This window comes from Rattus norvegicus, chromosome 2 (assembly GCF_036323735.1).
Source record: "Rattus norvegicus strain BN/NHsdMcwi chromosome 2, GRCr8, whole genome shotgun sequence".
NCBI lineage: Eukaryota > Metazoa > Chordata > Mammalia > Rodentia > Muridae > Rattus > Rattus norvegicus.
In genome coordinates this window covers 186469285-186491481 of record NC_086020.1, presented here as the reverse complement: position 1 = coordinate 186491481, position 22197 = coordinate 186469285, and the positions used below count along the sequence as shown (strand labels likewise).

The 22197-nt window shown below is 47.1% G+C and overlaps 2 protein-coding genes and 1 pseudogene across 2 annotated transcripts; 2 read left to right on the top strand and 1 right to left on the bottom strand.

Moving 5' to 3' along the window:
* Window positions 1-717: 717 nt before the first annotated feature.
* Hist2h2aa2 (histone cluster 2 H2A family member A2) lies at window positions 718-1301 on the top strand. Its single transcript, NM_001408867.1, has one exon. It carries the CDS (start codon window positions 790-792, stop codon window positions 1180-1182), a length of 393 nt encoding a protein of 130 aa, NP_001395796.1. The 5' UTR covers window positions 718-789; the 3' UTR covers window positions 1183-1301.
* A 428-nt stretch (window positions 1302-1729) lies between these two features.
* Window positions 1730-22076, top strand: LOC134485651 (histone H3-like; annotated as a pseudogene).
* Window positions 19583-22030, bottom strand: Hist2h2be (histone cluster 2 H2B family member E). The gene has a single exon (NM_001408848.1). The coding sequence runs from the start codon at window positions 21982-21984 to the stop codon at window positions 21604-21606; it is 381 nt and encodes a 126-aa protein (NP_001395777.1). The 5' UTR covers window positions 21985-22030; the 3' UTR covers window positions 19583-21603.
* Window positions 22077-22197: the final 121 nt, after the last annotated feature.

The window sequence follows — 22197 nt, the reverse complement described above, 5'->3', positions numbered from 1 at the left end:
AAAAGTAACCAAAGATTTAAATTTGGCGTGTTTTAAAAGCAATTTTAGACCCTAAAGACAAGTTACTTCACAGACGCCCCCTATGCTGATACTTTAATAAAAGGACTAATACTTTCCTCCATTCTGACAATATATTAGGATAAATTTAATGTCACTCCCCCGCAAAGTTTACAGATACCTCTCCAAACTTCTCACTCAAGGGCACACATGTAACTCCAGTAGAAATGATTTCTAACATAAATGGGAGGAAGGAGGAGAAAAAGAAAAAACCCAAACCAAAATACAGCATCTCTCTCATGGGCGGGTGGTTCCGCACAGTAAAAGGCAGAGGCCGCCTGACTCTGCTGCGACGCCTCGCCCGGTAGGCGCACAAACATGCCGCTGAGGAAAATCTCACAGCCTGGGTCGCTAACCTAAACCTGGCACACCACTCCCAGTAGCCGCGTTTACGCGTGCTGCCGGCCCTCATGGGGCCAATTCCAGACCAGCAGAGAGCGCGAGCAGGCCGGGCGACCCGCTGAGTGTCGCAACAACGGCCGCACGCAAATGAGGCCGCCGAGCACGCGCGTCGTGATTCGCGCGTTCCAAGGCGACGCTGGGGCCAGGGAGCCGGGCTTATGTAAATGAGAGGATTCTGTCTCTGCGCTCCTATTGGCCGCGGCGCCAGGACGCGTGTGGGCCAATGAGAGCGTCGGGCGGACAATCGGGTGTCTGTCTATAAAAGGGTGAGGCGTCGGCGTTGGCGCACAGTTTCCTGGTTGTGACCGTCCGTCTGTTTGCGCTCTCGTGATGTCCGGCCGTGGCAAGCAAGGAGGCAAGGCCCGCGCCAAGGCCAAGTCGCGGTCGTCCCGCGCCGGGCTGCAGTTCCCAGTGGGTCGCGTGCACCGGCTGCTGCGCAAGGGCAACTACGCGGAGCGCGTGGGCGCCGGCGCGCCGGTATACATGGCGGCGGTGCTGGAGTACCTGACCGCCGAGATCCTGGAGCTGGCGGGCAACGCGGCCCGCGACAACAAGAAGACCCGCATCATCCCGCGCCACCTGCAGCTGGCCATCCGCAACGACGAAGAACTCAACAAGCTGCTGGGCAAAGTGACGATCGCGCAGGGCGGCGTCCTGCCCAACATCCAGGCCGTGCTGCTGCCCAAGAAGACGGAGAGCCACCATAAGGCGAAGGGCAAGTGAGGCGGCTGCTGGCACCGGCCCGCGTCTCTACGAACCCTTCCCCCCCCCCCCCAGAGAACTCTCAAAAAACGGCTCTTTTCAGAGCCACCCACAGAATCAGATAAAGAGTTGTGTCACGGTAACCCGTCTCTTGGCCTTTCCCGGCCCTTCCCCAACAGTAAGAATGTCGTGTGCCCTACTCTTCCCCTGGGTCCCTCTGGTAGTGCCTGTTGCTGTTCTTTGGTATCCTTCCTCGGCGGAGTGGAGGCAGCGACCTCACCGACTGTCCCAAGCATTTATCGCTTAGCGCCGTCTATAACCCTGCTACTATCCCCGTCCCCCTCCACTGTATCGCTCACTCAGCACCCCGCCACCAACCTACTCTTCCTGACCGAAGGCCTCTCCCTTCCCAGGACCGGAACTCGACTAGGTCTAGGCCAGTCCCGATATAAGTCGCAGTCAGCCGCCCCTCTTCCCCCACCCCCCTCGTTCTTCGGGCCAAGTCTAGGACGTGTCCCTCGAGGATAGGGCGCGGCCAGCTCTAGGAATCATGGGGACCTGGGTACCGGGCTGGGGCTGGGGCTGGGGCTGGGCCTGGGCCTGGGAAACATTAGCTGAGTAGCTGAGTTCTGCCCTGGGACTTTGGACGGCGAGCGGGGTCGCGCGAGCCTCCCTCGGGCAGCGCTGGGACCCGCCCTCTAAGGGCAGCTACCAGACCGGGCTCCACCCTCGCAGAACCTTGGCGAGTCAGCCAGCCGCGGGGCTGGACAAGGGGGCGGGCGGGGAGGGGGAGTGGCGGGTCCAAGCCAATGGGCGAGGCGGGATGGGTGACGCCCGGGCCAATGACCGGACAGCGCGGGAGTTTCAAGTCGCTGTCTCCGCCCCGCCGTGGTGGGGGGGGAAGACTGGTCCTATAAAGACGGTCGGCTGCGACCTGGGTCTAGTCCCCGTGTGCTCCTCGTCTTGGTGACTTCCGTCTCCGCCATGGCCCGTACGAAGCAGACCGCCCGCAAGTCCACCGGCGGCAAGGCCCCGCGCAAGCAGCTGGCCACCAAGGCCGCCCGCAAGAGCGCCCCGGCCACGGGCGGCGTGAAGAAGCCGCACCGCTACCGGCCCGGCACCGTGGCGCTGCGGGAGATCCGGCGCTACCAGAAGTCGACCGAGCTGCTGATCCGCAAGCTGCCGTTCCAGCGCCTGGTGCGCGAGATCGCGCAGGACTTCAAGACGGACCTGCGCTTCCAGAGCTCGGCCGTCATGGCGCTGCAGGAGGCGAGCGAGGCCTACCTGGTGGGTCTGTTCGAGGACACCAACCTGTGCGCCATCCACGCCAAGCGCGTCACCATCATGCCCAAGGACATCCAGTTGGCCCGTCGCATCCGCGGGGAGCGCGCTTGAGCTCTCTATCTTCTCCCCGTCCCCCACAAAGGCTCTTTTCAGAGCCACTACACCTTCCCGGAAAGAGCTGTTTACAACTCTTGCTCGGATTTTTTTCGCCCCTTGAGCGGGTTAGCCAGTGTAAAAACCTGTTTGCCTTATAGTGTTATAACACTGGTAGAGCTAGCTGCATAATGGATGCTTCCAAGGGAGGTTTGCGGAGCTTAGTTTAGGGTAGTTTTTTGGAAGTTTGTTGCAGTCCTATTCCTAGACCCCTGGTGCACCCAGCAGCTCAGTCTAAGCGCATGGTTTGTCACATGGTGGATACTATGTAACTCTGGCCCAGAGGGGGCCTGGAAATAACTGACCGCTCATAATTACCTCACTAAACTAGAGGGCTGTAGTGTAATTGTTGCTCCCTTTTCTGATGGGTAGTGTCCGGGAGCTGACTGCTCATAATCGGTAAGTGGACTATTCTGAGTCATACCCAGTGACACTCCTTCCTCTAACACTTGACTAGAAGACCTAACTACTATAATACATTCAGACCTGCTAGTAATAAATTCAGCATTTATTACTATCATCTGGTTCTGTGGCAGCCAGTTACTTTCTCTTCCCATTTAATTTACTTCAAAATACCAACCGAACTGTGCTTTCCCCCAAAATAGGCTGACACCTTTCTCGACAGAAACACTGGATATCAAAGAGGAATCTGTTTGCAATTCCTTGACATGAGGACAATCTTCTGCGGGTAGATGTTGGACCTGAGACTCAAAGACCACAGCAAATTCCTCATGATCACTCTCAGGGACCTTCCCTCTTGTCTCCTGACTGAAACTTCCAGAGAGCAGGCTTGAGATTGAAACTAGGGCAGATTTAAAAGCAAAATACCAACCAATTTAAATAAGAGAGATCTGGATGATGATAGCCTGAGTGTCACGTTCCAAGCAGCCGGGTCTCCCCCCCCCCCCCCCATAGTAGGAACAGCTATGGCTGCCCTTTACTCTTCTTAAGGGTCACTTTATTCTCTTTTACGACTTGTGAGTGCTCACTGGTCAAACTTCAAGATGTGGGAGAGAATGGAAAATGGGAAGGAAGGGGGCGGTTTACACTGGGCAAGGCAAGACCTGTCCTCTCTGACTGGTGTTGGGCGGAGGAAATCTCAGTTAATCTCTGGTTTCTTATCAAAGGTAAGCCTTTGATGTCAGTTACTTGCCTGCCTCAGTCTCTCTTCCAGGGCTGAGTTGTGCACTCACTTTAGTGAGTTAAGTCAGGTTCTCCTCTAAGCTGCCCTAAGTCTGGTCTCTCAAAGGGGAAGAAAACCAGCTGTCAGTGCAAATCAGTGTCCAGAAAAAAACAGATTATTTGACCAAACTCCTCTCACCTAGCCTGGAACCAGGCCTCTCCAGGACACTGCTGCCTAACACAGTAGCAACCTTAGGGACAACACACACAAACCTTTAAAAGAACATTCCCAGTCTCAGGTGTTTCCGGGAAACAGCCACACAACTGGCATTCTTAACGGATTGGGTTTTTTTATACAGCTGATATGGAGTGAGGCTGAAAGAGGCTCTTAAGAAATACAGTTAAACAGATGTGGTAACTTGGCCATTTGGAGAATGCAAGACAAAGGAGCTTCAGGCCTGAGGAACACTTCCCAATCCATGTATCACAACCATTCCTTTGGGGGCCAAATGGATTTCACAGGGGTTGCCCAAGACTATCAGAAAACACAGAGATTTACATTATGATTCATAACAGTAGCAATTTTACAGTTATGAAGTAGCAACAAAAATAATTTTATGGTTAGAGGTCACCACAACATGAGGAACTGCATTAAAGGGCTGTAGCATTAGGATGGTTGAGAACCAGTGAGCTAGAATAACAATAGATTTGAGCAAGGCAGAAAGTGATTCAGAGAAAAGCAATTGTTTCTAGAACCAAGAAGATATACCAAGTCCCTCCTGACACAGAAACTGAGATTCCTTGTGTCTAGAGAACACTATTCTGGGAGTTGGGAATTTTAACAAATTCACTGAAGTGGCTCAGCCAGACATATTTGCTCTCAGCAGATGGTTAAAGGGATAACAGAAGGCAGCAGACTGGATGAAATCTACCCAGGCATTAGAAGAGAAGCGAGAGATATGGCTCAGCAGTTAAGAGCACATACTGTCCGTGTGGAGAGTCTGACATCAGTTCCCAACATGCGTGTCAGACATTTCACACCCATAACTCTAGCTTCTGGGAACCTGACACACTCTTCTGGTCTCTGTAGCACCTTCATTCACACACACACACACACACACACACACACACACACACACACACACACACAACAAAGGTTTAAGTACTCAGTCCACATTAAAAAAACAAAACAAAACAAAACAAAAAAAACCAATGGGAGAATTCCTAAACTAAGAAGGATAGCTGGAGAGAGGTGAGGGAAGATGGCTGAAGGAGGCAAAGGTGGTATCAGTCACATCATGCACAGACCCTGGGAAACGAGAATAGCATGGTTCTTAATCTCCGTGTCTGCCAACTGTTGAATTATAATCACAACAACCTTACAAATCAGACAAGGAAGCCTCTGAGTACTTTGCCCAATATCCCATGACTAGTAAGGACAGAGTATTAGAGTGATCCCAAAGTTAACATACATAAGGAGAACACCTTTCTACAGTCCACACTGGAAGCTCAGAAGGGAAGTGACAAAACATGCCGTGCTGAGAGCTTAAGTGCCTCTGCTTCAGTTGACAATCTGCTTCTCAGCTCAACTCCAGAAACATGTAGGGTAGAGACTCCTCCACTCAATGCCAGGGGTGTTTGTCACTCCCACGCTTTAAAATCTTCCCAGGTTCTCTTTACAATGGCATCTACTCCGTGTGCTAAGGTGCAGAGAATCAGAAACTCAGTGGACAGCATATGTTCTCAAGTCCCGGCTCTGCCTCCCACCACTGCATACCTTTGGCAGAAGCTGAGTCTTGCCAGATCCTCATCTCTAAAGTGGAGATAAGTGGAGTGACCAATGGTGTGTGGAGGTCATTAAGGAAGTAATTTCCATAATGACAAATAGGTGTGACATCCCAAACGAACAATATAAAACATATCACTGTTGTTAAATATTCAAAAAATGAAGTTACAAAGGTATGCTTCACTTCTGACCAAAACTGCACAATTGCCACCCCTCCATCCTCCACCCTGACTCCCTACTCTGGCCTTTGACTAGGTAAATTCATAATGTATTCACCTTTGAAAGCAAAATCCACATCTCAACTTGAATGAATGATATTTAATTCTGGAGTCATTTTGAACAACTACAGCCCGGGAACATGGAATTAGGTTATCCCAAATGCCATATAACGAATCTGATTCGTGAAGTTCTATAGTTTTACAGAACAAATAATGTCATAAATCAAGGCAAGTTGAAATACATTGAGGCGGTTATAGGAAATGGTGACGTTTTCTATAGATCCAAGACACTCTGATGGCAATCTTCCCTTTTGGGTTGATAGAAGCCAGTGGTCTGCTAAGTCAACAGATCTCTTCCAAAGGTTTTTTTATCTACTAGTCAGAAGATGCTAGTTCTGACACAGAGAGGTGGGCAAGGAACAGCTGTCCCGGAGGCTAATGATAGGTCAAGACATGGTAACAGTCTCTGGGTCTGTGACATTCCAACTTTTCCAAAGTACTCCAATTCTGATCAGTCAGATTCTGCAGACACAGCTCCTTTCCAGGATTTCTTGTTCACACATCTGTTGACACAGCTTCGGCCTGGCCTGGTCAAGGTCTACAATTTCCAACTAGGCCCATGACTTGGTGAAATCTTTCTGTATGCTCGAATCTCTTTATCTCCCTGATAGGCTGACTTTGTAATCATCCTATGAACTACCTCCTGGTAACATATCCCTGAGAAGCTTACGTCATATGTCCCGTTCCCTCCACCACTTACATGGATGGCACTGAAAGTCAACAGCATTCTCAGTCCACGAAAGCATGGCTTCTGTCTTATCATCTTCTCCTGTACTAAGTCACCTGTCCTGCCAGATCCTAATTCCTCCAGGGTGAGCGTTTCAGCAGATCAGCATCCTGGGCATGCTTGGGACACAGTAGGTGGTCAGGGAAACACATGGCAAAAGACCCATTCCCACTAGTTTCATCTCTAACCCAGAAGGCAACCAAATGCAAGTGCCTCTCTGCTCTCACGAATTTGGAGTCCAGGAAAGAATTTCTTCCAGGGTGGCCCTGCAAGGATTATAGCGTTGGCCTGGCCTGGCTGCCTTGACAAGAGGCTGGGCTCCTGAGGCAGAGAAACAGTCAGGCTACTGTGCTTCTCTGTATGTTCCCTTAGGAAGCATGGAACCTGGCAGGACAATTGGTCTTGGACATCAATCTCGTGGACCCTGTATAGCTTACAAACACTGTATCCTGGCAACTACAATTATATTGATCCTGACAACTGCCACTATATGCTGTTTCTGATAAGAGATAAAAAGTCTGATTGCTCTCAATAGAATTGTCTCAGCTGGACATCCACCCATCCTGGTTTAATTCCTTGTGGCCGTCCATATCAAGTATCCTTGGCCTAGTAAGTAAGTGCTGGCTTTTTCATCGCCCAAGATCAGGAGAGGCAGTAGCTGCCTTGGGGTGGTATGCTTTACCCATAAGTAGTTAAAGTACACGTTGTGGCCTTAGCTGAGGGCACAGTTCTAACTAGCACCCACCTCAGTGGGATCCTAGATTGAAGGGCAGTGCTCTAGGAAGGGGTACTCATTTGGAGTGGACTGAAAACTACCCCCATCCCCTTTTCAAAACCCAAATTCAACCATATGTCAGTATCTGGAATATATAGACACCAGCCTACACAGCTAAGAGGGTTTGTAATGTGAATAAATGAAGGGCCTTGAGGTGGGAACTTACCCTGGATCATCAGACTGGGCCCTACATGTGATTTCAAAAGTTCTTATTAGAGGAGGCACGAGGGCCAATGGCAGAGAGGACAGCCGCAGGCAGAGCCTGGAGTATTGTATCCAGGAGCCTGAAGCTGCCTGTGGTTCCCAGCTGCAGAGCCTGAACCTGCCTGTGGTTTCAGTTTCTCAAGAGATCGCTGTTCTTGTAGGTGCTGCTGAGCCTGTAGATGGTATGTCGTCTCCCCAGCCATGGACCTCCATATGTGTGCTCAGACCCACTCCAGGCAGCACGGCCAAAACTGACTTTACGATGGGCCCATGACGACCAGAGCGGCATCCGGCTTGTACATCGAGGAAAGCTCACACCGCTTGCCAAAAGGATCCTGGAGTCATTTTCTCTAGGGCTGCAACCAAGTACTATAAATAACATTAATGTACTTCTTCATAATGTACTGACTAGTTTTATGTCAACTTTGACATAAGCTATAGTTATCTGAAAGGAGGAAATCTCAGTTTTGTTTTGTTTTTTTTTTAAATTACTCCATAAAATCTACTGTAGGGTATTTTCTGAATTAGTGATTGATGGGGTGGACCCAGCCCCTTGTGGGTGGTGCTGAAAGATCCCCGTTCGATATTAGTGCAGCCATTTCTTAAGAATAAGAATCTTTTTTTTTTTTTTTTCGGAGCTGGGGACCGAACCCAGGGCCTTGCGCTTGCTAGGCAAGCGCTCCATCACTGAGCTAAATCCCCAACCCCAAGAATGAGAATCTTTTAAGCTGGCCCTTGCTTAGCCCCTAGACGTTAGACAATAGACCAGAAAGTAAAGAAAGCATATTCCCACCCACTCTCTAGGAAGCTGCCCGACCATAAGAACAGATGGTATAGATCATATTTACTGCAGGGCAATTACAAGGCAGGAAACATTTCCGGGAAGCTGACTGACCACTATAGATTGTGCCCCAGAATGAGAAAACCTATATCAAGTTAGTTGTCCTTGGTACTGACATAGCTGTGCTGACATAGCTATAGCCTTGTCCTGGGAACTCCAGGAGAGAAACATCTGCCAAATCAGATATCCTTGGTCCTTGTCCTGGGAACCCCAGGATGAGAAAACATATATCAAGTCAGACATCCTTGGTACTGAAATGGCTGCGTTGATATGGTTACAGCCTTGTCCCAGGAACTCCAGGACGAGAAACATCTGCCTAGTCAGTTATCCTTGGCACCGAAATAGCTGAGCCAATGAAACTGTAATCTTAAATGACTATTTAAGCTGTACATTTCTGTTGTTCGAGGCTCTTCACATCCCTCCTGCGTGAGGACTGTGTTGAGCCCCAGTGCATTGGTATCCCAAAGTAAACCTCTTGCTTTTACATCAAGACTGAGTCCCGTGTGTTCGTGGAGTGGTGGGTGTCCTCAGGACTGGAGCGAGCGTCTCCTCTGTCTGAGGTCTTTCAGTGCCATCCCTGGGCTGATGGTCTTGGGTTCTACAAGCAAGCAGGCTGAGCAAGCCATGGGGAGCTGGCCAGTAAGCAACACCCTCTGCATCAGCTCCTGCCTCCAGGTTCCTGCCCTGCTTGAGTTCCTGTCCTGACTTCCTTCAGTGATGGACAGTGATGTGGAGTGTAAGCTGAATAAACGCTTTATTCCCAAGGTACTTTGTTCACGGTGCTTCATCACAGCAACAGTAGCCTTGAGACACACAGGTTTGGAGACCAGGCTGAGGCAGAATTGCCATGTGACCTCCAAGGGCTCCAGAGATCACCTCCCTTGCTTCTTAGTTCCCACTGACTCCTGGTGTCCGCTGGCTCGGAGCGACAGAACTCCGGGCTCTGCCGTAGGTTTCACACCAACGTCTTCCCCACATATCTGTAGACCCACACATTATCTTTTTTCTCCTATATAACACCAGTATTTTAATTTAAGGCCTAAATCTAGGTGACTTCATTTTAAAAATCTATGCCTAGTTACCTGTGCAATCCTATTTCCAAATTAAAAAAAAAAATCAGTGGACACACTGCAGTGGACCTTAACTGGGCCAGTAAATCTAAGCTGCATATGAAAAAGTCTTACCTGGGGTTAGTGGTACAAAAACAAAACAAAACAAAACAAAACAAAACAAAACAAAACACCTTGTACTCAGGCAAGAGGTCAAGTGGGAAGCTTCGGGGATGGAAGTTCTTGAGATCAAGGAGACCGGACATAGCAACAGTCTGGAAACCATTCACACCACTGCACTCAGAGGCTTGTCTGGATTTGAATGGGGAAAGAGCAGAAAGGAACTCCTGACAAGAAAGGTAATTAAAGGTGACTCTGGACCTCCCTACCTGAGTGGCTGGGGACAGGGCACCAACTTCGCCATGACAGGACTTTGGGAGGATGACCTGAACCCACAAGGTCACCTTGAGGGAGGACCAGGGATAAAAAAAAGAAGACAAAGATCTTGGCATCAGAAGGTCTTGCATGTGCCGATGGCTTGTGCTAAGCAGTGTTATTAAGTACAGCATCTTACATAATGTTTGCAGGGAGAAATGGGCCAAGGTCAGTAGAAAGCTAAATTAACAAAAAAAAAAAGTGTTGGCACAGAAAATACAGGGTACATCAGACACAGCTGCTCTGACTTGATAACCACAGCCTTCAGGAGAGAAAGCCTAGAACCAAAGCCGTAACTCCTTGGTAGCCCTGGCTCCAGCCCTTGCCAAGTCTGTCCCCAAGGAAGGACCCAGAACTGATGGTACTTAGTACTTTCATCATGGCCTCTAAGAAAGTCTTGTTTCAGCCTGGCTCCCAACAGGAAACCTTGCCTAGAAGAAATCTAAGGTTGTGACGGAGCAAGCTGTAACTGGCAGGGTCAAGTGGCACTGTCCTTCTGGCAGCTGGGACTGTGGATCTGTGAAGAGAGTTAGAGACCCAGGTGGCTTTCCCTAACTACCCAGAGGAGATATAGCAGGCTCGGGGAATCCCTGGGGCAAGCTTGTGCCCCAGGATAGCCATCTGGGGAATACCGTAGCAGTTACAGATCTGATGGAGTCAGGAGAGGAAGGTAGAGAATTCTCCTGAGACCAAAGAGGAAAATATGGAAGTGTGATCTGTGTGTGTGCTTCTTGGCAATAATACTTTACATTTCTCTTAAAGATGTATGTCTGACTTCCATGCATGTTCCGTGATATATACATACCCTTACACATAAATAAGTGTATAAAGTTAAAAATCAATAAAAATATGTTTGGGGGGAGTGGGTAAAGTCCTGAGGGAGTGTGTATTATTGACATGGCCGTGCCAAGGATCCCAGTAGCTTAGACACATAGAAATGGCGAAGCCTTCCCCAGGTGAGGCTCAGAGGTATGGCAAAACCTTCCTTTGATCCAGACATGAGTGTTTATGAAGGTTGACCAGTGTATGCAGAAACTATCAACCACAACTTCCTCCTTCCAGAAGGAAGCAGTTGGAGACCACTTCCCTGCAGAGACCTGCCTTGGCGCTAGCTAACCCTGCCTCCTTGTGCTGTGCTGTGCCTAGTAAATTGGCAGTTTCTGGAGTGTGTAGTAGGTGCCCTCCATCAAAGAACACTGTTCACCCTCTCACAGCCTTTCTCTTTGTCTGTCTGTCTGTCTGTCTGTCTGTCTGTCTGTCTGTCTGTCTGTCATTTCTTTATCTCCACATCTCCTAGCCAGGTCTCCATGACCAAGGCCTCCAAGGTAAGACACATGTATTAACAGACCTTCAAATGATCATATGCAGGCAGTTTTCTTTTTCTTTTTCTTTTGTATTTGTTTGTGTCTTATTTGTATATTTGTGGCACTCCTGGATTAAATTCAGGACCTCGCACATATTAGATGATGCTCTACCAAATCTTTGGTTTTTAACTTTACTTTTGGTATGTGTGTTTGTATGTATGTGGGAACATGTGTGGCTAACAGAGAACAGCTCTCAGGAGTCAGTTCCCTCTTCCCTTCATGTGAGGCTGTCAGGCTTAGGAGCAAGTGTCTTCACCCACTGAGCCATCTCAATGGCGCAAGGCCTTGGAGTTTTGAGACAGATCCTTTCTATACAGCCCAGGCTAGACTCTATGGTTCCCCTGCCTCTACTCCCAAATGTTAGGTTTGTAGGCCTATGCTATCACACCAGGCATGATGTACAATTTTTAGGTAGTACTAGGACTTGAACCTAGGGCCTCCTGTGTGAGGCAAGTGCTCTCTCACTGAGTCACAAAGCAGCTTTTTAGACGACTATTTAGTAAACATCAGCAGCATCAGGACATACCTCCAAGTTATCTTTCCTGTGCAAGCATCTGCTTCTTTTATGAACTGGGGATGGTTTGAGTTGAGCAGGGGCACTCTGACAGTTTGCATCATGCTGGAAGGAGAGGCCCAAATTATCTGTTTTGTCTGAAGCACAGCTTACTCCAGCATTCATTCTGAAAATTTGAAAATGTGTGTCGAGGACCCTGGCAAAAACAATTGACAAGAGCTGAACTATTTTCCTCTGTGTTTCTTTGGTAGGCAGAATTCTGAACTGGTCTCAGGGACTGCTGGCCTCTGCTAGCCCTTATTCAATCCCCTTCCTCTCCTTAGAGGCAGAATCTGTGACTTATTTGTAGTTAAGGAAAATAGCACGGGGTGACGGCTCAGAGGTTAAGAGCATTTGCTGCTCTTGCAGAGGACCCAGGTTCAGTCCCCAGCACCCACATGATGGATTAAAACAGTGTCAACTGCAGTTACAGAGGGGCTGGCATCCCATATCTATGTAGGGCAGGAAAACACTAATACATGTAAAATAAAAGTACACCGTGTGTGTGTGTGTGTGTGTGTGTGTGTGTGTGTGTGTGTGTGTGTGTGTGTGAATTGGTTGTGGTGGGATATTCTTGTCTCCTCAGATTCTAGATTTAAGAAGCAGAGTGTCAGGGTTGGGGATTTAGCTCAGTGGTAGAGCGCTTGCCTAGCAAGCGCAAGGCCCTGGGTTCGGCCCCCAGCTCTGAAAAAAAGAAAAGAGAAAAAAAAAAAAAAAAAAAAAAAGAAGCAGAGTGTCTTAGTATAATATGACTGTGAACAGACACCATGACCATGGCAACTCTTATAAAAGAAATGATTCCATTGGGGCTGGCTCAGAGTTCAGAGGTTTAGTCCGTTGTCATCACAGGGGGATGCATGGCAGCATGCAAGCAGACACGGTACTGAAGAAGGAGCTGAGAGTTCTACATCTGGATCTGCAAGAGAGACACTGAGCCTACCTTGGGCATTTGAAACCTTAAAGTTCATGCCTAGTGACACAGTTCTTCCAACAAGGCCATACCTCCTAATGCCACTCTAGGCTTTCAAACGTATGAGTCTATGGCGGCCATTCTTATTCAAACACCACACTGAGGTAGGGTGATGAGAGTTTAAAGACAATCTGACCTACATAGCAAGATCTTGCCTTTAAAAAAAAAAGACATAAAGACTCTGTGGGGGTGGGGCTGGTAATTGGAGAAGCCAGTGTAAACTGGTGCTGGAGGATCAAAGGCCTGTACCACCAGACCCAGCTTGGTTGGTGTTCATGGTTACGACTAATTATATTTTTAATAAGACCGGGGATAGTGGAGTCCCAGTCCCAGAGCCGTAGGTTAGCCCTCTGACCCCAGGGACTTTCGGATTTTCTGTCGTCTTTGTTGTTGCCCTTAGTTTAAATTGGTTGCTGTTTGCATTACTGAGATGCCTTTTCTCAACTATTTCTCAGAATTAACTGCGATGCATCGAGAGTCCAGTAGGTTCTGAGGTATTTTGAAATGAATTATTGGTTTAGGTTTGGGTTTACTGGTTTTTGTTTTATTTGAAAGTGTCCTTTGTTTGGTTTTTGTTGTTGTTTGTTTTGTTTTGGTGGGGGTGGTCTTTTGACACAGGACACCACTTTGTAGCCCAGGATGACCTCAAACTCCAAATCCTCCTGCCCCAGACTCCACGGGAGTCAGTTACAGGTGTGTACCACCATTCCCGGCTGTGTTTTGTCTGCTTCTATTTTGTTGATTTTTGCTTTTTCATTTTAATTTATTTTTAGGGATTTTTTTTCCCTTTTGTTTGCTTGTATTTGAGCTAGGGCCTCACATTGTAACACATGATGGTCTAGAACTCACTATGTAGCCCAAAATGGCCTCAAGTTTGCAACAGAAACTCCTGCCTTGGACTCCTTAGGGCTGTGAGGGATCTCTGCAGGTGTCAGAGAGGTGAACGGAGAAGAGACTAAAAACTTGGTGAACGGAGAAGAGACTAAAAACTTGGTTCCGATTGAGTTCATCAACCTTGATCAAGACTTCTTAAACACCTGGTATCAGGTGGTTTATTCTCAACATATTTAAGCCCAGTATAATTTGGGGGGAAAAAAGCTAGTTTCCTGGTGTAATACAATCCCCAATGCTCAAGGGATCATAATTACATAGAAACTCAGAAGGCATGTTATGGCTTCCAAGAAAATAGGTTCTACAGAAGTTACCTATACTAACTTAAGGGCCTAGGGAAGGTTCTGGTCTCAGTCCTACAGATAGCGTAGAGGTCATTTGAGCTATTAGTTACCTCAGGTCCTGGTTGTGGAAGCCTGGGGGGCATCTCTGGTTAATAAGGGTCATTTAGACTATTAGGTTTCTCTGAATAGTTGGAGCTTGGCGATCCTCTGGCTGTAAGGTTCATTTAGATTACTAGACACCTCTGGTCCGAAGCTTGCTATGGCCTGGCCCAACAGATCACCAGGCTATTAATCATTTCCCATTTCCAGACTTCTGGGTGAAAAAACAGGTTTTTCATCGTTCCCCTTGGGAAGCCGATCACATAAGCTTACCTTTCCTGGTTTCTCTGAAGATCTGTGGGTTCCAGGACTTCTGTGCCTCCCTCCCAACAGTGCTGGGGCTCCGGCTACCAGCCACCACTCCTTGCTGGCAATGTTTGTAAGAGCATATGAGCAGTAAACTCAAATACTAAAAGATAAGAATAAATAAAGAAAAGCCTTCCTCTTCCCCAACCTTACAAGTAGCCATTATTATTGGTTTTGTAGACCAATGAAAACCAATTTGTTATGCAAACCACATTGGTTTTTATCTGTGTGAATGTTTTTGCCTGCATATATTGTCCGTGGAAAACACATATATCTGGTTCCCAGGAGGCCAGGAGAGGGGGTTGGGTTCCCTGAAACTGGAGTTACAGATGGTTGTGAACCACCATGTGAATGCTGGGAACAGGAGCCAAGCTCAGGTCCTGTGCAGGAGCAGCAAGTCCTCCTTCCTGCAGAGCCTCTCTCCAGCCCCAAGTTTTTATTTTTGTTGACTTGGTTTTGTTTTAATTTTTTTTTTTTTTTTTGAGACAAAGTCCCAGTCTGTAGTCAAGGCTGGCCTCGAATTTGCGATTGTCCTGCCCGACTGAGTCCTGGGCTACCACACCGATCAGATTAGGTTTTTTACATATAAATACAAAACAAAAACCTCTAAGTAAAAAACAGTGGGGCACATGTCCAGTGATGTTAGCAGCATTTAAATACATGCATTTTAGTTGGGCATGGTGATGCACTCCTATAATCCCAGTCCTTAAACCACAGAGGCAGGAGGATGCCAAAAGGTTGAGGGTAGCCTGGTCTAATATAGTGAATTTCTAGCCAGCCAGGGATGCATACTGAGAGCTTGTCTCAAAAGTCTATAAGTAGTGTATTTCACGTTGACATGATATAACCCAAAGGAGCCACCCAGGATCATCTTGAACACACTTCCAGGCACCATACTATGTCACACCACAGTGTGTGTCCTTAAAAGATAAAGCCTGCTTAACCTGCACTTAAAACAATAAACAGTTAACCTCTAATTATTAGAGATGAGGGTTAGTGTCCAAATTTCAATTTCCATCTCTGTGTATGTAGTTGAAAAAACACTGAGTTGGAGTCAGTGGGATGGCTCAGGGGTAAAAGCAGTTTGTTAGGTCTGACAATCTCAGCTGCAGACACTCTGCTCACTTGGTAGAAAAACAGAACTGATTCCACAACTTGTCCTTGGACCTTCACCCGAATGCTAACATGCAAACACCCATACACATCATGCACACCATGCACCAACAAATACAATTTTAAAAAACACAAACCTTGGAAGCACTTCGTGGGGCCACTCCTAACCACCTTTAACTCCGCTCCATGGGATCAAACAACCTGTTGCAGCCTCCATGGGCACCGTCCCCCAGCCCCAACACTTGGCATACACTCACACAGACACATACATACTCACAAGCTTAATTTATTTATTTTTTTTTTTGGTTCTTTTTTTTGGAGCTGGGGACCGAACCCAGGGCCTTGCGCTTCCTAGGTAAGCGCTCTACCACTGAGCTAAATCCCCAGCCCCGCTTAATTTAAAAAAAAAAAAATCTTTTAAAAAGAAGATCTCTTATAGATGTGCTCTGGGATTTATTTCCACGGTGACGAAATCCTGTTTCTAGTTTGTTTCTAGAAACTCCTCACTGTTTCTAGTTTGCTCCCTGCCTGCTGCCTGCTGAGTAGACTCTCTGCTGCTACCCCAGTGCTGTACCTGCCTGTCTGCTGCCTGCCTCCTCACCATGATGGGCATGGACTCTCCCTCTGAAGATGTGAGCCCCTAATGCTTTCTTTTATAAGTTGCTTTGGGCATGGTGTCCTTTCACAGCTGTCTTCATCAATGTACTTGTGCTGTGAAGAGACATCATGACCACGTTAACTCTTATAAAAGGAAACATTTCATTGGGCCTTGCTTATATATCAGAGGTTGGTGGGGAGCATGGTGGCCTGCAGGCAGACATAGTGCTGGAGGGTAGCTGAGAGTTCTGCATCCAGAGTCCCTAACAGCAAGAAGAGACTGGGCCTGGCTTGAGCATCTGAAACCTCAAAGTACCTCCCAACCCCCGTGACACACTTCCTCCAAGAGGGCCACATCTCCTAATTCCTGTCAAGAGACAACACTCCCTAATGACTGTCAAATCTGGGAGCTGACTGGGGATTCCTAGTCAAACCACAACAGCAATAGGAAAGTAACTGTTGGGGGTTGGTCTGTTGCTATGTCTACAGATGCTAAATTCTGACAAGTGCATTTTCACCTTTCTTGGCCTTTGTTGTGTAAACCTTGCTTCCCAATTTAAAGCTAATTGGTTAATAAAAGGCTAGACTCCGTGACTGGGTAGTTTAGAGAGGAAGGCAGAACTTGAGGATTGAGTGAGAGAAGTCAAGAGAGACCAGGAGGAAGAGGAGAGTGGGGGGAGGGGGAGATGAGGTCGCTGTGAGGCAGGATGGATCTTGATCACGTGGCCAGGAGGAATGCACCCTGAGGACAGGCTGATGGAGCGGAAGCAGCCTGGGTGAGACTCAACGTGAGTAACGGGACCTATGGTTTGGATAAAGGTGAGAACAGCATAGAACCCGCCCAGTTCCAGGCTTACAGCTTGCAAATCAAGTACTGTGTCTTTTATACAGGCCAGCTAGAATAAATATCTCATTTACAAGTAACTAAGTCAGAGTGCCTTTCCATGACACTTTCTATGTCACTACTTCCCCTCTCTTAATACTCACCATTATTTATTATGGTCACTGATTTAATATCTTGCCTTCGAGTTACTAAAAGCCTAGGGAGCCAGAAGCCACTGCTCTGTGTAACCTACGTCATCACTGCCTAGGAGGTTGCCCGCCATCTAATAAACAGGACATTTTTTTCCTTGAGACTGGATCTATGTAGTCCTGATTGTCCTAGTGCTCCCTATGTAGACCAGGCTTGCCTCTAACTCACAGAGATCCTCCTGCCTCTGCCTTTCCAGTGCTGGGATTTTTAAAGGCTGCCACAGTTGCTTGGAGTTGTTTTCTTTGTCACTATCCAGATTAAATGCAGGGTCTCATGCACAGAAAGCCACCACGCTGAGCGCCCTCAATTCTCCTTGTACATTTTGGGCACAAGGGTTCCCTAAGTTTGCCAGGCAGGTTTAACTTTGTGATCCTCCTGCCTCAGCCCCTGGTTAAACCAAGTATAGGATTGCTTGCAACACCAGGCCCAACTCCAAAAATTCTTAAATGAATTAGTGATACTACACTTAGTAATGCTTTTGAGTCTAAGAAAAAGAAATGGCCTAAAGGCTATTAATGTTAATATTTACAGACATTTATAAGAGTACACATTCCCAATCAAGCACATTAAAGCAGATTGAAGCTAGTGGCCCTAATCACAGTGACAATCTCTAAGTCAAAGAGCAATGTCTGAAGATAAACAAGGACTACATGTCAGTCCCTGGAGCACAGATTAAGCTGGAGCTCAGGCTGTTGTGTTGAGAATTATGGACTAAGACAGTTTCCCTCTCCTGGTTTTGTTGTTTGCCTGCTCCTTGTCACATGACGACATTATTGAGAGGAAATGCAGTCACACCCAGCAGACAAGGTTTCTCTGTCATTCTGTCTCACACAGGATCACCTACAGGGTCAAACACACTCTACTCCAGCTTGTGCCTTCTGGGCTAGTCCTCAGTCACAGGGGCAGGTCACTTCCTCCTAAGACCAGAAGTGTAATGGCCTTCCTCTTAAGGGCACAGGAGCCCACGGATCACAAGCGAAATTGAACGTGGTATATTGTTTTGTGTTTCACTAAACTAAGCTGAGACAGTATACTCTTCAACAGAGGTTTGTGAGCAAAGTGAGGGGGTTTTGTGTGGAGATCTGTGTTGGAGAGGACCCACCCCAGCAGAGGTAACGCTCCTCCCACTACACTAGAATAGGTATGTATGTTTCATCCCTCCCTCTCAGTGCCTTTGCAACTAGGGGTAGGAAACTTACTGTGCTCTGTGGAAATCATCATGGCCCAAAGTTGGGGTATAGTGGGGGAAAGAGAAGAGAGAAAATTCAGGAATGGGGGTGGGGCGGGGGAGACTCTGGCAAGCCCTTGTACATTAACAGGTAGGTGGGTTGACAATTATATTGTAGATAAAAAAGAATACTGAACAAGTCTCTGATTGTACTAAAGTTAGGGTGGTGGCTGCCTTCTGGGGCTCTGTACTTGGCTGGCATGGATGGAGGGGTCCCTGCAGGAATGATGCCAGCCTGGGTTACATATTGAGACTTTGTCTCAAAAATCACCATTGGGTTGCAGACCTCCCACTTGTTGGATGATCCCAGACAGTCATTTAAGCTCTCCCAGGCTGTTTCCATCATCTGTAACATAAAGACAACAAGAAAACAAACCTTACAGGTAGCAGTGGAGATCAAGCAGCCAATAGTGGAAGCCGCTAAGCAGAGAGTCAAACGGTCAATAAGTTCAACTAGGGATAGGAAGCTTACTGTGCCTCTGTGTGGAATCATCATGGCCCAAAGCTGGGGTATATTCAAAACGTCGGGAAAGGAAAGGAGAAAGTATGAGAGTGGCAGGGAAGGGCTAGGGCAATTAGCAATTGTCAACCCAAGTAAATAAATGGGAGAGAGAGATTTAATGTAAGATCTCACTCTGTGTGTGTGTGTGTGTGTGTGTGTGTGTGTGTGTGTGTGTGTGTGTTGTTGGAGGCGAAGTGTAGATACTCCAACCCCCTCTTCCCAAAGGCAGAGGGGGGGTCAGGGTTTTCAGGGACCAATCCTACTCTCTCAAGTCCTATGAAACTAAACTGGAGACTTACTCTCTAAACAGTTTATGAGGAAAGGCAATGCCATGCCTCTGTTCCCTTAGCTATAAAAAGGGAGATAACCACGGGACTTACTCTGGAAAGTTCCCTGTGAGGATCAAATGAGCCAGTAGTTTGAAAGGGCTTAGAACACTCCCTAGCATACTGCAGGTGTTGGCAAAACTTTACCAGGGATTCTATTTCACTTTATCTTGTTTGTAGTACTTTTTATTTGTGGTCATATTTTTCTCAATCACAAGGCATTAACAGTGGCCTTGTCATAGGATCTTCCAACTGTAATGTGCCTCTGAAGCAATGTTCAGTTAGAAGCAGGTGAGTGTTTAATGGGCTGGGGGTTGAACCTACGGCCTCAGTGCATTCAGGTCAAACCTTCTGAGCTGCACCCCTAAGCTCCAGCTAATGGTGTATAAATCCTTCAAATCTGAGACACCTGGCTTTTCCACAGACCCAACCACAAATGGCTGCATCTACTCATTTTATTATTTGAGGAAATGAGTTGCACAGAAAACAATCCAGCAAAGATTTGAAACTAAGTGGCAACTTTATTAATGATAATAACAGTGTCCACACACTTGAAAACACACATGCAGGAAACAGAATTTATTCTATTCATGACAATGTCTGGAACTCGTTTTTGGATTCACAAAGCTCCAGGAACTCTTACCGTAAAGCAGACCTGAGAAAGTGATCAGACCGTCAAGTATTTCGCCAACAAAATCAAGACTTCAAAGGAAAAATGCAAAATGCTACACTCCACAAAAGAAAGCCCAGGCTGTTTGTCTTCAGGTAGGGAGACAAAAGTGTATAGTGTTGGCCAAGCATCGGCCAGCGGAACCAACCCATTTAGCTCCCATTAACTTCACCATTCACTCCATAGCCTACCGGCGAGCCCTCTGAAATGTAAAAGACAGGGACAATTGGAAAATGAAAGTTTATCTCTGTAGGGAATAGAACAATTGGGAATGGGGTGGTGGTGGCAGTAAAAAGTCTCTCCCCAGGAAGGCCACCGTTCTCAATTCAATGAAAATCCAAGAGCTTACTCTAAATTGGCAAATTTAAGGGAACTATTACTGCCATCCCTGGTAAACATACACACATGTACGCGAGCATAAACAGATGACTCCAGCTAGTCCAACAATGGCTATTTACTAACGGAAGGTCCAATAATCCAGTAGTTGTTCAGTCCACAAGGCTGGTGTTCAGTGTATGTCAGAATCCTGAATTAGTAGGCTCTAATGCCAGTTAAAGTAGACATCTTTGTAAGCACGCAAAGAACAAGCTTCTTTCTTCAAACTCCTTTAATAGAAGCTGCCAGCAGGGGTGGCTCAGATTGCAGGTGGATCTTGCCACTTCAAAAGATCCAGATTAAAAGTGGTTCTTCTCACTTCAAATTATGGAATTAAGAAAAAAAAAAAAAAGTTCCCCACAGGTGTACCTACCTGCTTGGGTTGACAACCAAGAACAGCCACCACAGTAACTATAACTAGAGACAAATTTGGAAAAAGAATCCTCAAAACATTTCCATTCCAAGGTGTCTTCACATACATCAAATGGACAAAGCCCCTGCCGCCCCGCCTTGATATAAAAATTAATTCAATAAGTAATTCAAAAGAAGCAGTGATACAAAAATTAATTCAATAGGTAATTTAAAAAAGTATCATCTGCTGTGAGTAAGACATTGGTGGGTATAAAAATGTCAGGCCAGCTTGACCAGCAACAATGTAAACAAAAAAGCAAAGGGAACTTCAGACAACTTTTCCTGGAGACACGACAGGAAGAAAAAAATGCTAATTACTGAGTGTGTGGATTAGAAAGATGGCTTCACGGGCCCAGAGAGAAAAGGAACAGTATCCTTGTGGTAACCTGGCATTGCAGCGGTTAACGCAAAGTATTAAATGGGAAGAAAAAAACCCAACCAACCGACCAAACAAACAAACAAGAACCTAAACAGAACAAAACAAGACACGAACAGGGATTCTAAAGTCTGATAGAGAACTACAACAGATTTCTAACGAATCTGCAGCAACGCGAAGCACTCGTGTTTATACATCAGTAAGTCAGAGGGACACCGCCCTAAGCAGCCCTAACCGCTGGTGCCCAGGACACAGCTACTAAAGTCAGAGCAGTTTCAGTTTTAGATGGCTGGTACCCAGCATTCATCAACACAGACTTAGCTGATTAGAAGGCTCTAATCGACAAGGTAAGGAAACCACCTCACTTTAGGTCAAGCAAAAGGCACCGGGACACAACAGACTAGAACACGGAAGCCGGGCCCAGAGACCCACCTCAGTTATCCTAGTCTAAAACGAACTCCAAGAAACTAAGTAGGGTGCAGCTAACTGCAAACCTGATAACCCACAGGGAAACTCAAAACCACAAAGGCTTAATGTCTTGAGTGTACCTTTTCCAAGACCCTTAAAGTAACTTTGGAATAGGAACTAGAAAACTAATGCGAGTGGACAAAGCTCTCTCCTGATTTGAGCGAGTGACTGCAAGAGACTTTAAAGCCCAAAAGGGCCCGGAGCGCTTCATCCAGGAGACCTCTACTTGGCGCTTGTGTACTTGGTGACCGCCTTGGTGCCCTCCGACACAGCGTGCTTAGCCAGTTCTCCGGGCAGTAGGAGACGCACCGCCGTCTGGATCTCCCGCGATGTGATTGTAGACCGCTTGTTGTAATGCGCCAGGCGAGAAGCCTCGTTTGCGATGCGCTCGAAGATGTCATTGACAAACGAGTTCATGATGCCCATGGCCTTGGACGAGATGCCCGTGTCCGGATGCACCTGCTTCAGCACCTTGTACACATAGATGGAGTAGCTCTCCTTGCGACTGCGCTTGCGCTTCTTGCCGTCTTTCTTTTGCCCCTTGGTGACAGCCTTCTTTGAGCCCTTCTTGGGAGCCGGAGCGGATTTGGCCAGTTCAGGCATGATTGAAAGCAAATAGTGGAAAACAGTCTAGTAAGCAGAAAAACAATCAGGGCCCCCGAGGACCTGAGCTCTTTATAAACATGTTATGCAAATTAGGTCTCAAAGTACTTTTAATTTCCATTGGCCCATACGCGAAACTTGCGTTTTCAGTACAAGTCTAAAATTTCAGATTTCATTGGACTTCTCTGGGGCCAAATAACGACCAATGAAAAG